Genomic DNA, 15,947 nt, shown 5'->3' on the forward strand with positions numbered 1-15,947 from the left:
CCTTCACGATGTTCTATGTCACCCATCCTATGACGCATCAGAGATGTCCGTTCCCAGATGGTCGGATACTTCTTACTGATGCTCCCTGTCACCCATCCATTGTGACGCATCAGAAGTACCCGTTCCTGGTGATCTTACAGATATTCCCTTTCACAACACACAAGTCCAAGAAGCTTCTAACTTCATGAACGTTCTTCAAGTCAGGCCAATCGCGGAGTGTCACTTTTGGCCGAATCCATCTGTACCCTCTCTGCTGAGACGATGTGTCCCAAGAAATGTATCTCAAGCAAGAAGAACTCGTTCTTTTTCACATTTATAAGAAATTTATGCTTCCTCAGTGTCTGGAAAACCCACAAATGATTGGTATTCTCTGAGAATCCAAAAAGTCATCCTGAAAGCTGTCTTGTAGACGTCTCCAAGAGCAGTACAGATCCGATGATAATCACTCTTCATATCAATTCGGCAAGTAGAATTCTGAAGTCTGTCAAGTATATCATCGATCCTCGTAATGTGGAAATCAATTCTAGTTTATTGCTTCTTTAATTTGACCTCGGCTAACTCTGTAAGGTGACCGGTTCGGTGGTGTACTACCAGGAATCAATCGTGTGATCTTCACGACGTAAAGGAGACAAGTCGCTTTGTACGCCTTCAGATAAACAGTCAGCCCCTATTGCAGAAAATCTTATCGTCTTTTTCGAGGTCAAACATAATCGACCTTCAATCATCATTCAGTTCTTTGAAGAAAATCTAGTAAAGAAACTAAAACTAAATTTCATCGAGTACAATCTCTTTGCCCTTCATTTGTCAAAGTCGCTTTCTCAGCCCGATAGTCAACCACGGCGTTGTTCTTGTGGTACCAAGGGATTTCTAGGAGGATGTCACAACCTTCCAAGGGCATTACCTAGAAGTCCTCGTGCCCTAAATACCCCTGACATTGCAAACGAAGTTTGCCAATGATCAATGTAATGGCAACATCCCGTCCGGGTGCCGCTAGGACTACCTCCGCCTGTGGCCTCAGCCTGTCGGGCGTAATTCCAAGTCGAGCCGCCAATTCAAGAAGTTGGCCTTGGCTCCTCCATCGAAGAAAAATGAGGGCTTCTTGGTCTTTCACTTTGCCCCAAGGGTGGCAAAGTTTTGTACTTTAGTTCATCTTATTCGGTTCGGACCCCACGCAATGTGGTACCAGTTCTGCTTTCATCTTTCCTTTTCTTCCGCACTCAGCTGCTACTCTGAAATTTATCTTCGGGTGGTCCTTTGGTTCATCTTCTTGTCAAGAGTTCTTGTCCATCTCTTTCTGCGAGTACAGGTTCTGCTTTTTTGCACTCGTCTGTCCTTTCGGCTTTCCTCCTAACCTGAGAGGAGAAGCAATGGCCACACACTATCTCGAGTAAATCGTATCAATCGGGTAATTCTTCAGGTGTTTCGCCAATCTCGGGTCCTTGGAGTACTTAATCAATCTATTCACACATATGCCAATCTGCACTTGATGTTTGTACTCCGTTCAAGCAAACTTGTCCGTCGAAAAAAGAATTGTCCAAATCTTCATTCTTTTCTTCAGCTCCCCGCTCCCGCGCCGGATTTTCAACTTTTCTTTGCCTCCCACTGAGAGGTGTCGTCTTTGTCAAATTCTTCACGAGAACCCTTGTGTAATCTGGGATTCTATATGGCTTTATACCCTGTAAGACAAAGCGATGAAGACGGGAGCGTGCGCGATGTATTAAGGGTGGGAGTGGCAAATAAGTCCACGATCGGGCCACGACGATTCTTTCCTAAAAAGAAGAAGAATCTTTATGTGCTCTTATACCACTGTAACAAACTTGGACACCCCAAGTCTAGATTCTACCGCGACACAGCAGAGATTTACTTTAGAACAGTTCACAAAAGACGACACGCCCCGGCGTAGTTCCGTGCCAAACTTCCAAGAGGTATTGGCCCCAAAGATTGGCGCCCATTTCGGTATTTCTTTTTATATTAATATGTGTGCAAAGTAGAAGAGCCCGCGGGTGCTCACTCTCAGTCTCTGCGTCCAGATGCTCTGAGAAGTGAGCCCTTGAGGCTTATTTATTCTTACAAGGGATGCCCAAAAGCAAAGCCCAAAAGTTAAACTCAAAAGCTTCTCAAACTCAAAAGCAATTGTAACCAAAAGCTGCCCCAAATTCAACCAACGTAATTTTCAAAAATCCGTACGACTGCCACGTCAGCAAGTCAACGCGTTTTGCGAAAATCTGCCACGTCAGCATGTCAACGCGTTTTGCAGAAATCTGCCATGTCAGCATGTCAATGGAAATTGCAAGAGTCAGTACAATCCTTGCCACGTCGGCTTGTCGGCACGATTCACGGGACTGCCAGAAGGGTGTGTGTTTGTGTCCGGGGGCCTGCCACTGTCACGTGCACATCTAACCCTATCTGCATGTGGACAAGCTACTTCATAACTAGGGTTCAATCAGCTCAGGAAGTGTTATGGCACCTTTGTGAGTCTGTTTGCAGGCCGTGCATATCCAGGCAAGTAGTTGCATTTCCTCTGGTTGCACATAGCATGATCATCAGATTACAGTCAATACCCATCAGGAGCATTTTACAGTGCATAGAACCCATATTCCCTATTTTAGCCATTTTTCACTTATTATTATTAAGTGACTGTTGGGAAACTGGTAGGGCAACTTTGGCAAGTTAATATATAGGAAAGCTAGCGCTAGCACTTCCTGGCAGAAGAGGCAGCAAGGAACCAAGTTCTGGCAGTGCACCTTCTCAGCAAGACCAGCAGGAGGACTTAGCGTTTTTCAGCCATCAAGATCAGCCTAGCGTTTTCAGCAACTGCAGCTCAGCCCCAGCATTTTGCAGATTGCAGATCAGCCTGGCGTTAGCAGTTTGCAGCAGATTCCCTAGCATTTTTTGCAGCAAATAGCCCCTCAAGCCTAGCGTTTTTGGAATAGCAAATCAGCCCTAGCGTTTGCAGTTTCTTGGCGACAGAACCCACTTTTGCATCAACCGTTTCAGTTTTCAGCAGTCAGACTCCACACCGCAGCCCCCAAACCTCGCAGATCTCTCACCTTCCCGCAGTAGATCCTCGCCGCACGTTCAAATCAACCAGAGTTTGCACATTCAGTCCGCTATTCGCAGATTTCAGCATCTGCGTTTTCAGCGCATCGTCATCGAGTCATCGTCATCGCCGTCGTCGTCGACATAGAGTCAGAATTCAGCCGATACAAGATTTGCAGATTTCAGCCCCTAACGTTTTCAGATTTCAGCCCGTCTCGTCGCCGTCCTCGTTGTCGTCGACATCATCGGCAAGTCCATTGCATTATGACCATTGTACCAAATTGTGCAATCAATAGCATAGACCTCTCTCGCCATAGAGAGTGGGGCCCTTGGAGGAGGGTTTCTCGTGTCGTATTCTTCTCTCTCTATCTCTCAGTCTCAGCACCTTCATTTACAGTGTTTATCCACTTTGTTTGTGATCATTTGCACTCTCTCACTAAAGGAACGGAAGGCTCTCCCTTCCGTAAGTCAAAGGAACCCTTGAGCACAATTCGGAGCACTCATCTTGAGCAAAGTTCAACATTCACTTCCGTTGCACCTTACATTGGTATCAGAGCTTTGGCAGTGTTTCTGTATCACTCAAGAAAAGAACCACAGAATTCTTTTTTGCTTGTTGCGGTCGCACGTAACCCAAGTCCTCTTGGGCGTGTCGATTTCTGATCGTGTTTTTGAAGAGTGACACGAGCCCCAAGAAAGAAGGGCTTGTCCGGCCTCCCCTTGTTCCTTTTTTCACTCATTGAGAGCAAACCGTGCACTTAGCGGCCGGCCAATCGACGTGAAGTGGGAAAAAGCAACCTTGGTGTGAGCGCAAGGCCGCCAAGGGGTACGCTCGCAGGGAAGAGTAGAGCTCGGGTAAAGAGAAGATCCTTCTCTAACACAGATTGCAAGCTAAAGAAGAACCTCAAGAACTCAAGAACTCAAGGACTCAAGAACCACAAGAACCCAAGTTCCTCGTGAACTTAAGAACCCAAGATCTCAGTGTATGGTCATCACCTGAAGCGGAATGGATACTTCGCATGGAGGTGATGAGCATGAAAGTGGTGAAGAAGAATTTTCCCCACCAGGAGGTTTTTCTGACCCTCCCCCTTCCCCATCCACGCCAAGGATTGCACCAAATCCTATGGAGACTTTGGTCAAGACGATGATGGACATGATGTTACAACAAGAAGCGCAACGCGCCACCTTGGAGCGCGAGCGCGAAGAAAGAAAGGCAGAATTGGATCGCGAGCGCAAAGAAAGAAAGATAGAATTGGAACGCGAGCGCGAAGAAAGACGGTTAGCCTTGGCGCGTGAGCGTGACCATGCGCGCCTGGCGACCGAAGATAGACGAGCGGCCTTGGAGTTAGAGTGTGAGGCGCAGAGAGATCAACGCATGCAAGAGTTGGTCCTACAAGTACTCACCTCGAAACCCGAGCCAGTCAAAGATATTGGTGGTTCATCAAGTGGCGCAAGCCGAGATTCGGACTCCAACAACCCCGTCGCCGAGAAGTTGACATTCAATAAGTATGACGGTAAGATGGATGCTAATGCTATTCATTCTTGGTTGCATCAATTTAATGCTTATTTTGCGACAACTAAGAAGACAAGAAATAGCAAAGTTTTGACAGCAGCCATGTATCTTGCCAATGATGCCATTAATTGGTATCAAGCATGGCAAAACGAGCAATTGGCCGCGCAACTAGAGGAAGCCGAGGTCGGCGTGCCCCTTCCTTTCAGTTGGGCCAACTTCCAAGACAAGCTAAAGACGCGGTTCTTGCCACCTCAATACCTAGCGCAATCTTAAGCAAAATGGTACTCCAATCATGTCTTTTTCTAACCGTGTTTTGCAACTTGGCACCCAATTACGCAAATCGGATGCGAAGCGCAAAGAGGCTTTTATATTCGGGTTGGACGACTATATGAGGTTTGATGTCAAAGTCCTCGACCCCGTAGGTCTCAACAAGGTGGTAGCGATTGCTCTCGCACAAGAGATGAAGCACAATAAGGGAAAGCCTAAGGAGAACAAATTGTCTCAAAGTACCTCTCAGACTTCTCAGAACCCGTAGAACAGTAAGAACGGTAAGAATGGTAACTCTTCTAACCAATCTTCCTCTAGTCTCTCAGAAAAGAACTCACAAAATGAATCTAAGGGTAAAGCTAACACAATTGCTAAACCTAAGCTCACCCCAGATGAAAAAGCAACACAAGGAATTTTAGGAGGATACATCACGTCAGAAGAATAAAGCATTTATTCTAAGGAAGGTCGATGTTATCATTGTCACATCAAGGGTCACATAAAAAGAACATGTCCTAAGATTGAATCTAGTGAATCTAAAGAACCCACAAAACGCACATCCTCTCTTAATGTCATCAATGAGAACACGAGTGTGACCCAAGTTTCTCATGATCCTCCCATTAATGAGTCTCTCATTAAGTGTTATGGTCATGTGAAGGGTCAGCGTTTTGTCATATTGTTTGATCCAGACAGTATGCATGATGTGATAAGTGACTCTCTTGTCGAAAGAGCCCGCTTGGAAGTTAGCAAGACATCTCCTTTCGAGGTGTTGGGCTTCACTCCGGGTATGGACTCTCTCATTACACGAGAGTGCCTTGATGTGTCATTCACGGTTCAACAAGTGTCCTTCCGCAGAAAATTTGTAGTATCTCCTCTTTCAGGGTGTGATATGCTTTTAGGCATTCGATGGTTTCGTGAGCATAACCCTCTCATTAATTGGGCAGCCAATACTTTCACTTTCAATGCCAAAAGTGACTCTCCCATTGTCATTCATGGGGAGGAAGTTATTCATTCTTCATCTCTCATTTCTAATGTGCACGCGAAGATTGAAAAGAATCAGAAGGAGACTCTCTCAGTCTTTTCTTCTCCAAAGCACGACACACATGATTTGCATGATAAAGATGTGATTATTCACAAGGATGATGATTTGCAAGATAAAGATGTAATTGTTCACAAGGATGATGGCTTAGTTGATGCTTTTTCTAGTGAAGCCAACCTCATTGCAGATTCGATCAATCACGAAGAACCAATCTTGGCTCTCAAGTCAAGATCTAAGGAACCCCCACAGGAAGTAATGTGTATACGCATGATTAGTCAGTACGCATTGTTCGATTATTCGAGTGTTTCATTTGTGACGGTTTCCTGTATTTTAGTCACCGTCTTTATGTGTTCCCTTTTTATAGGCACGCCATATTGTACGATGAACACAATTCACTCATGAATGAGCACGGATGTATACGGATTACTCATGAAAAGCTGAAACGTTTGCATTTAAGGAATTCGTGTCTCTTCCTCTGCGTGACATAGTCTCAGAACGAGCACAAGAAGGATTGACAATCAAGCATCGGCATTTTCATTGTGATTTGCCACAGTTGAAAAGTTTAGATCAGAAAGTCAAGATTCGACCCCAATTTCTGTGTGTGTTTGGTGAACGGCTTGGCACTCCATCACTTTGTTCATCTACATTGCATGCACAGTCATTTTGGAAGCATAGTTTTTTTCCAGTCACTCTACATGGAATGGGTATGTTCATGTTTTCGTGTTGGAAGTGGTTTCAAGAATTTTCCTCCTCGGAGATTCTTGAAGAAGGTGGACTTACGTCCATAGACGCAGTTGGACCATTGAAGCAGCCTCAGATGACTTTGTGTCGCTTTCGGTGCAGCCCAAGGAAGCAAGCGTTGCAGACCTTTATGAAGTTCAAGTATCCCACGACCCACACATCAGAGTGGGCCGGCGAAGAGTCCTTCCCACGATTCATCCAGACGCTGTTGGCGATCTCCCTCGACGCCATATAGTTCGGTACCAATACCTCACTTTAAAAAGGAGGGGATGTCACGTGCACATCTAACCCATGTGCATGTGGACAAGCTACTTCATGACTAGGGTTTAGTTCAGCTTAGGAAGTGTTATGGCACCTTTGTGAGTCTGTTCGCGGGCCGTGCATGTCCAGGCACTTAGAGTAGTTGCATTTCCTCTAGTTGCACACAGCATGATCATCAGATTACAGTCAGCACCCATCAAGAGCATTTTACAGTGCATAGAACCCATTTTCTCTATTTTAGCCATTTTTCACTTATTATTATTAAGTGACTTTGTTGGGAAACTGGGTAGGGCAACTTTGGCAAGTTAATATATAAGAAAGCTAGCACTAGCACTTCCTAGCAGAAGAGGCATCAAGAAACCAAGTTCTGGCAGTGCAACTTCTCAGCAAGACCGGCAAGAGGACTTAGCGTTTTTCAGCCATCAAGATCAGCCTAGCATTTTCAGCAACTGCAGATCAGTCCCAGCATTTTGCAGATTACAGATCAGCCTGGCGTTAGCAGTTTGCAGTAGATTCTAGCGTTTTTGCAACAGATACCACCTCAAGCCTAGCATTTTCGGAACAGCAGATCAGCCCTAGCGTTTGTAGTTTCTTGGCGACAGAACCCACTTTTGCATCAGCGTTTTCAGTTTTCAGCAGTCAGACTCCGCACCGCAGCCCCCAAACCTCGCAGACCTCACCTTCCCGCAACAGATCCTCGCCGCACGGTCAGATCAACCAGAGTTTGTAGATTCAGCCCGGTATTCGCAGATTTCAGCATGTGTTTTCAGTGCATCGTCGTCAATCGCCGTCGTCACCGACATAGAGTCAGAATTCAGCAGATACAAGATTTGCAGATTTCAGCCCCTAGCGTTTTCAGATTTCAGCCCGTCTCGTCGTTGTCCTCATCGTCGGCAAGTCCATTGCATTATGACCATTGTACCAGATTGTGCAATCAATAGCATAGACCTCTCTCGCCATAGAGAGTGGGGCCCTTTCTTGTGTCGTATTCTTCTCTCTCTATCTCTCAGTCTCAGCACCTTCATTTACAATGTTCATCCACTTTGTTTGTGATCATTTGCACTCTCTCACTAAAGGAACGGAATGCTCTCCCTTTCGTAAGTAAAAGGAACCCTTGAACACAGTTCGGAGCACTCATCTTGAGCAAAGTTCAACATTCACTTCCGCTGTACCTTATAGCCACGTCACCAGTTTGTGACATATGGTCCATTTACAAATCATTAAAAAGATGAATTGAGTCTATGAAATTGCAGTTATCTAATTCATGATCAATGCACAACGTTTTCCATGTTTCTTGGTTAAAATTGTTTGAGGAAATCCCCCAAAGGAGATTCTTGAAGAGGATCGTAGAGTCATGGAGCCTAAGCAGATTCTACATCGCTTTCAGCATGGCTCTAAGAAGTAAGGGGGAGTTTACTTTTCTTGATTCTCGTGATTAGATCATTGACAATGGTGCTGTCAAGCATGTGACTTCTCATGATTTGATGTTTGATATGAGACCGTACAAAGGTGGAGTTATATTCGGGACAAATCAGTCCTGTACACAATGAGGGGACAATGGAGCTTATCCCAAACAATAGAGGGGGAATGTATACATCTCATGTTTTATATGTGCCTTTTTGTGGGTACCACATCTTGTCAATGTATGAGCTTTGCAGACTTGACATGGTGGTCCTCTTTGACAAGCATAGGGTGTCGATTCAAGATAAAGTCTCCGACCTAGAAGTAGGAGGGGGACATAGTGGTAAGTAGATTGTACTGACTTATCCTCTTTATCCAATTTAGACATAGCAAAGATTACTCTCAAGTAAGTTACTTTGGACCAGAAGATACATGGTGTGCAAGTCGAGAGTGGTTACATTCACGAGGAGCACCGATATGCTCTAGTTGATTCAGAGTGGATGGTGGAGATATCCAAGTGGATACGAGTTACTCTCCAGGATACATGCATGTTGGATTTTCTACCAGATATGCAAGCAAGTGCCGACACTCACAGACGCCCTACACAATATAGTTTCTGATGGGGAGCAGATTGAGGCGTGCTTTTACTTCTTGTTTTCTTGGACGATGGATAGACGAGCTTCTTCAGATGTCATTTAGCAGCTCCACAATTGAGCAGTTCAACTAGGAGCTGAGAGGGGGGTGTGTTGACACTCCGAGACAATCCAGATGTGGAGAGTGCCATATCTCCCAGGGGCTGATCATAAAGAGTGAGGGTTGTTTTGTGGCCCACCTTTTACTGCAGGCAGCTTCATTTTGTGTGCCTCTTGGTGGCCCCAAGAACAGGTCTTGGGTATTTTTCCTTAGAGCCTTCTGCCACTGGTTTGCTACCTTCGAGATAGTTCATACTTATTTCTCGGTTTTACCCCAGTTTTTAGGTCGAGGGGTCTTAGGGGAGGTCGTGCTACCCAAATCTGTCTCCCTATGGGAGCCAACGTTTTGGCTCTCTCTCTCTCTCTCTCTCTCTCTCTCTCTCTCTCTCTCTCTCTGGTGTGGGTGTGTGTGTGCGCTAATAAGAAGAGGAAAATGGTATAACCTTTCTATCACCCAAGTGTGGTAGATTGGTTATGCCATTTCCCTCTTGAATAATAGGTCTTGAGTTCAGCTCTCCTCATCGGATAAATCTTTAAGGTCTCTTGGGATAGTTTCCTACAACGTTAAACTCCTCTTCTTCTTCTTCTTCTCTCTCTAGCATTTTGTTCCTGATCACCCTCCCTCTCCATGTGCCTGTGTGTTTTTTGCAAGTCCTCTCCTATGCCTTCTCCTGCCTAGGCGACTCTCCTCTCCTGGCGTCTTTGCAAACCTAGGAGATAACCGCGACCGGGTTGCATATGGAGCTTCCACATTCAGAGGTTGTTGCGTCCACCATCCGAGACGAGAGGTTGTGCACCTGGTGCCACTGTTTTCAGCCATATCCATCCATCTTCCACTGCCACTTCCAACAGCAAACAACAAAAAACTAATCATGGTTTTGTATTTTACTCAATAGTGTCACACACTGGCTTTGTATGGTTGTGTAAGTTGAGAGTTTCAAAAGCTAAACCTGGATAATTTTCTATCATTCAGCTGTGTGAATGACAGGATGTAGCTTGACAATGCATGTGTTCACGCTACTCATGAAAAGTTTCACTAGTGCAGTCCTAGACGACCGTCTCAAGCATGGCTTTCTGGACACTTGGGAACTAAGGGAGTGAAATTGATAAAGCACAGGTGGTCTTCAAAAGAGTAAAGGTAAGGCATGAAGTTGATGCTCCAATAGAGTCCGAAGGCTTAAAGTACAAACAATAACGCAAGATAATTAAGGGTTTGGGAGTTTAAACATTAAACAGAAGGTGGAGAAATGGAAGAAGGGATTAGACAGCAGCTAATACAAAATTACAGCAAAACAATATTTCAGAATTGGGACTGTTTTTCAAGATCACCGGCACGGGGAAAGGAGACTAAACCAGAGGTAGGCATCTGTTCAAACTCACCTTCAATTTAAGAAAGCTCAAGTTTGATGCATGATTGAGAGAAAACACTCTGAGCACACTCATAGCACATATAAAAGTGAAAGTACTTGTGGAGACTAAACCAGAGGTAGGCACCTGTTCAATTTCACCTTCAATTTTAGAGAGCCCAAGCTTGATGCATGATTTGTAGAAGGCTTTTCTTTTAACACTCTGAGCACACTGATAGATAGCACATATAATAGCGAGAGTGCTTGTGGAGGTGGTCAACTTAGCTGAGTCAAGTTTTAAGATTATAGCTGCTGCTGAAACAAGGTTACGACTGGTACAAAGGGATAGCTATTCTTGAACTCAGAAGATACAAAGCTGAGCCTTGGGCAATAAAGGCTGTGGATGGGCTGTCTGCGTGTGTATTGGTGCCCACACACACGTCTAGGCTTTTACATTCCGTTTAGGGCAAAGACAAGAATCCACAAAGCTGGTGCCAGAACAAGAAATTTTAGTGTGGGTAGCCAACCTTGGACAACTCTTACGTTCCTTTAGAATGGACAAGGAGCAAGTGCAGCCTGAAAAACATATTCTGCAATGTCCTCAACTTGTTTGAGTTCCTTGCAGACTGATGATGCGAAACAACCAAATCCTGTCAGGCCATTATAAAACCTCCATCAAAATTGTTGACCTTGCTCCAAATGATCTTTTCTCCATCTTTCTACATATCTTGACTGAATATCCACTGCTCATAAAGTAAGAGGGGCAGATCATGGTGCAACCCTCTGGCCCTAAGGAGGAGGAAATGAAAGAAATCAATCACAACTTCAACACATAGAACATTACAAGGCCAGAGAGAAAACAGGGAAATAAGAGAGCCTACATGCTGGGGGTGGGAGGTCTGTAAGAATCATGTATGTATCTTTCAAAATCACTCCCCTCGTCCTAAACCAGGGATTTTTGTTGATGGCAAATCCCATTGAGTTCTCATGAGATCCTTGTATTGTTCATTGAGCTCCAACTCGGGTACTTTCTCAATCAAGCGAGCCACTTTCTTCGGATGATCCGTCGCCCTGTAGGCCTCCTTCAAGAACACAGCGTGCTTTTTACCTTTTTCTGCGACATAGAAAATTCCATAGTGTTTGAGAAGAAAGTAGTAAAGCCTGCTGGGAAGCAGAAGTTGCTTCCGAAACAGATCTAGCACTTCTACATAAGTCATCTTCTCTAAGGTGAGGCTCAAGAACTCATGAACCACGGCGACAGCCCGCTTTGCATAAGGTATGGACATGGGGTTTGTTCCCTCCGGATTAGCATACGGAGAGATGAAAGCAGTTTGCTGCCATTTGTTCATTTCAACCCTCTTTTTTAGCCCGGGCCGATGGCCCTTTGCATAGAAAAGATGAAATCCATGTGGTAACTTCTTTCCAACCTTGCTGTGTAGGGGTCTTTCCTGAAAATCTAATTCACGAGCAGTAACGGCCAGGGATTCATCCCACTCAGTGATTTCCAGATATACCCCATCCTCCCTTTCGACAGGCTTGATAAACTCCGGGTGTTCGTGCACAATGCGTGCCCGAAAGTCAAGGGGTAGCCCAAGTTCCCTTTCCAAAAGGCAGACATGGTCCAAAGGAAGCCTACGATCGACAGCCATCATGAGAATTCGAGTAACTTTCTCGACTAAAACAGTCTCATTTATCCGCATGAGCTTCTTTTCCTCGTCTACAAGGGCGCGGGCCTCTTTTGTGAACTCAACATAGGGTTTGTCCCAGAGTGGGCTTTCAGAAAGCTTGAAGATACAAGGATACTTTCTCATTAGATGAATGGCCTTGCGCTGCATCATGAGGCCAGCGATATCAAGCTGCCGACCCAGCTCAGAAGCTTGCATGACATAATTCGGTTGTGTAGCCAGTAATTTCTTGATGACAAGAACCCGACGCAATGCCTTCTGGCTCTGTATCAAGTTTTGGAAGCCTTGCACTCTGTTGCGCCTCTTCAACTTCTCCAATATAAGCTTCCTTCGGTTTGATCGCGGGCCCGGCAAGCTCTTGAAGCTTCGCTTCTGTGATGTCGCATACCACACCCGCTCTCCACCACAATAAGGTGGATCGAGGGGACGATATGCAGCGCCCGCTCTACAAGACTGGGACACCCTGCCCACTAGCAGCCTTGCTCTGCTCGCTATCATCCTTTTTTTCGTCTCCTCATGAGCGGCGACTCTGGCCAATGTAGCGACTGCACGGCGCACGCTCTACGCATATATAAAGTTTAACGAAAGGATGTCGCTGATAAGTTTTGAACTCAAGACGTGGCCGTAAACAGGAACGCCCCACCGGGAATTGGTAGGTATGAAAGAATAAATTTTAGCGCCATAAGAACAACAAAGACCAAACTGGTTAGCAAATTGCACTGCACCAAAGACCAAACTAATGAAATGGGCAGGTTTTGAGCTCGCACGCATACACACAAACACAGACGTGTGAGCACAAAATTGATAATTAGGGGTGTTGTCAATAGCTTTGTTTGGCTTTCTAAACAAGCCTTGATGGAGAAGGGAGTTGATGTACATTTTAATCTTTTTGATACACATGGACCTATCTTGCATGTGTGTGTGAGAGGAGAAAACATTTGTTAGATAATTACAAGAAAGGAGTGGGACCTCTAATTTTTGGCAAGCTTGTAGGCTCAGAACATGATTTAGCTCCTGTTTGCAATAGAAAGTTGTACCTTGTAATGCCTAAAACAGAGTTCTAAAGTTAGATAAGATGGTTGTGCAAGAGTTTAGCAAGACTAAGGATCCCAAAACATCCACAAGTTGCTAGAAATATGTATGCGTAATTTAAAGCTTTATTAGAGAGATTTCTTAAAAAGTGTATGATTATGAGGTAGATAGCAAATGAAATGCCAATCTCTCAAGTGCTAAAGTGAAGGTAAAACATTATATAGCTACCAAAGAGGCCATGAGGACTCTGAAAGGATTTGTGGGAGTCAAACTAGCCTAAAAATGACCTCCAAATGAAGGTCTTTTGAGCAATCTAGAGAAATTCTTTGTGAGATAGATAGCAAATGAAATGCCAATCTCTTAAGTGCTAAAGCAAAGGTAAAACATTCTATAGCTACCGAAGAGGTCATGAGGACTCTGAAAGGACTTGTGGAAGTCAAATTGACCTAGAAATGACCTCTAAATGAAGGTCCTTTGAGCAATCTAGAGGAATTCATTGTGCGAGCAAGCTTGCATTATAAATTAATACAATTTTTGTGCAATATGGGACTCCATACTTCATACTTTGCTTTTCCCACACTACAATCCCTTTGATGCTCTTTCCAAAACATCAAAACTTGTTGACATGCATTCTCTCGAGTTTTGGAATCATTACATTTGGGTAAGTAGCTTCATATCCATTTATTTGCAAAAACAAAAAGACTCTTTGGTGGCAATTAGCAAGGTGCCTCCCTAGCGTACAAGAACAAAAATTATATATTCATGAATATCAACAAAATAAAATAATTCAGAGCGTTTACACTTCCGCTAGCCTAAGAATCTAGCCACTAGAGAAGGATCTCCATGCCCGCTTAAAGCTTGCTAGACTGCTAACATAAAACCCAAAGTAGTGAAGGAATCGCTTAACTGCATTCCAATGCACAGACTATGTGCTATGCATAAATCAATTCACCTCGGACAATGCATATTGAGCATCTCACTCATAATACACATGAATCAGGCAAGCAACAACTTGTTAATAGAGGGTGACCTTGTCTCGATAGGAGTAGCAATAGGCACACAATCCTCAAGATTGGATTCAGACGATAATGTCTAATTGTACTTTGTCTAACACAAAGTGATACCTCCATCATAGTGGTGTTACAATATATGCCCAAAAAATGATGCGAAACCCCAAATTATACACCTCAAATGAGGCACCCAAATTAGCCTTGAAATTAGCAATATGTCCCCTCATTTGGTTTAGTGGGCAACATATCATCAACATAGAGCACAATCATCATCAGCATGCTCAATAAACAAAGTGCTCAACTTGACTATTCTGAAATGCATGTGAGCCCAAATAATCATATAATCTTTCATATCAAGCATGTGAACCTTTCTTTAAACCATACAGAGCCTTTTGCAGCCTGCATACCTTGGTTTTAAACCCTATTTGAACAAAAAAAGGCTAAGCTACATACACTTCCTCGTGCAAATCACCATGCAAAAATGTAGTCAGTCTTTATCTCATATTGATGTACATTCCAACGGTAACTAGCAATGCACAAATGCTACAATTGGTTGTCAATACTTCAAGTGGGAGCAAAAGTCTAATCAAAATAAATTAGTCCCCAATATTTTTTTGGGATTTTGAGCTTCAACAATGACAAAGGTTATTTCTCATCACACATATTAGACATAATTGAAGTATATCAATTTTGATACGTTGGAGACAGAACCTTAACATTCAGTGTCACATAAAGTCTGCACCAGTCATTTTGGCATACCTCTAGCTTCGAGGCATGATGAGAAACTTAACATTCAATGTCACATAAAGTCTGCAGCAGTCATTTTGGCCTACCTAGCTTGCTCATTTTGAGCCCTACCCTTACCATTTACATCTAGTACATTTGCATCAAAATTTGTTTGATGTATAACATCATTTGAAATATTTGTACATAGGCTATATATGTATCTTATTAGGGTTTACATTTGTCCTCTCATCATTAAAGATACGCAACAACATATTATCACCTTTTTAGCGCTCACGTCTATCTCTTTGGTACATGGTAACAAAGGTTGAATTACATCTTGACTAATCAAGATTGCTTGGTTCATGGGTCATACAACGTGTACTTTTGCTTTTGAAATTGTAAACATTTCACATCTGTATCATCTAATTTTGGACATAACCAAAGCACATGCCAAGAAACCAAAGACACACAAGTGACCGATAGATAGCTTCTTGCCATGCCACACTTCATACAGAGTGATAGACGGCAATGCTTTAGTGGGACACTTGTGTAGTATATGTAGAGCACACATAATAGCCTCAAGCCAAAATGCATGCGGCAAAAGTCATTCATCTTTCCATCTCCGTAAGTGACATATGTATCCTCTTAGCAATGCCATTTTGTTGAGGGTATATGGTAGTGTACGTTGGTGCTTTGTCCCACAACTTGCAAGCAATCCATTGAGATTTTCCAAACATTTACTCCCCAAAATAGAGGTGCCCATAGAATACCAAAAACATATTTAGCCATTAAAATAAAAAAAACTTGAAGGACATAAACACTTTAAACTTTTGTTTAAGCATATATATCCATGCAAGCAAAGAGTATTTGTCGATAAATTGCAAAGTACGGGTGAGTTCCAAAAGATGGAGTATGCATTTGACCACAAGCATCACTATGGACAAGGTGCAATTTGTGAGCAACTTAGACAGGAGTGTTTCAATGGTGCATGTCAAATTTTAAAATTTGACTTAGCCTTAGAATAAAAACATTATGTTACCATACATATGTCATAGTGATGTATGTGAACACATTTCGGACCACCGAGGTATTTTTTCCCTCACTAGGACGTTCCCCCCCCCCCCCCCCCCCCCCCCCCCCCCCCCCCCCCCGTGCATTGTATATACACCCATCACTCTAGGGCTATCTCATCTTTCCATTG

General features: G+C 43.8%; 1 protein-coding gene across 1 annotated transcript; it reads right to left on the reverse strand.

Annotated features, from left to right (window-relative positions):
- Positions 1–10,315: 10,315 nt before the first annotated feature.
- On the reverse strand, positions 10,316–12,528 carry LOC147417490 (protein WHAT'S THIS FACTOR 1 homolog, chloroplastic-like). Its single transcript, XM_086507444.1, has 3 exons — positions 11,314–12,528; positions 11,175–11,236; positions 10,316–11,082 (listed from the first exon to the last, which is right to left on the reverse strand). The coding sequence occupies exons 1-3, from the start codon at positions 12,474–12,476 to the stop codon at positions 10,955–10,957; spliced, it is 1,353 nt and encodes a 450-aa protein (XP_086363570.1). The 5' UTR covers positions 12,477–12,528; the 3' UTR covers positions 10,316–10,954.
- Positions 12,529–15,947: the final 3,419 nt, after the last annotated feature.

This window comes from Adiantum capillus-veneris, chromosome 30, assembly GCF_014529385.1.
Source record: "Adiantum capillus-veneris isolate H3 chromosome 30, ASM1452938v2, whole genome shotgun sequence".
Taxonomy (NCBI): Eukaryota; Viridiplantae; Streptophyta; class Polypodiopsida; order Polypodiales; family Pteridaceae; genus Adiantum; species Adiantum capillus-veneris.

Excerpts from the sequence above, each read along its gene's own strand:
- LOC147417490 (XM_086507444.1), bottom strand. The coding sequence starts at position 12,476 with ATGATAGCGAGCAGAGCAAGGCTGCTAGTGGGCAGGGTGTCCCAGTCT. Across the intron at positions 11,237-11,313 it reads TTGATTGAGAAAGTACCCGA|GACGAGGGGAGTGATTTTGA; the intron begins GTTGGAGCTCAA and ends TCCCTGGTTTAG. Across the intron at positions 11,083-11,174 it reads AGACCTCCCACCCCCAGCAT|GGCCAGAGGGTTGCACCATG; the intron begins GTAGGCTCTCTT and ends CCTCCTCCTTAG.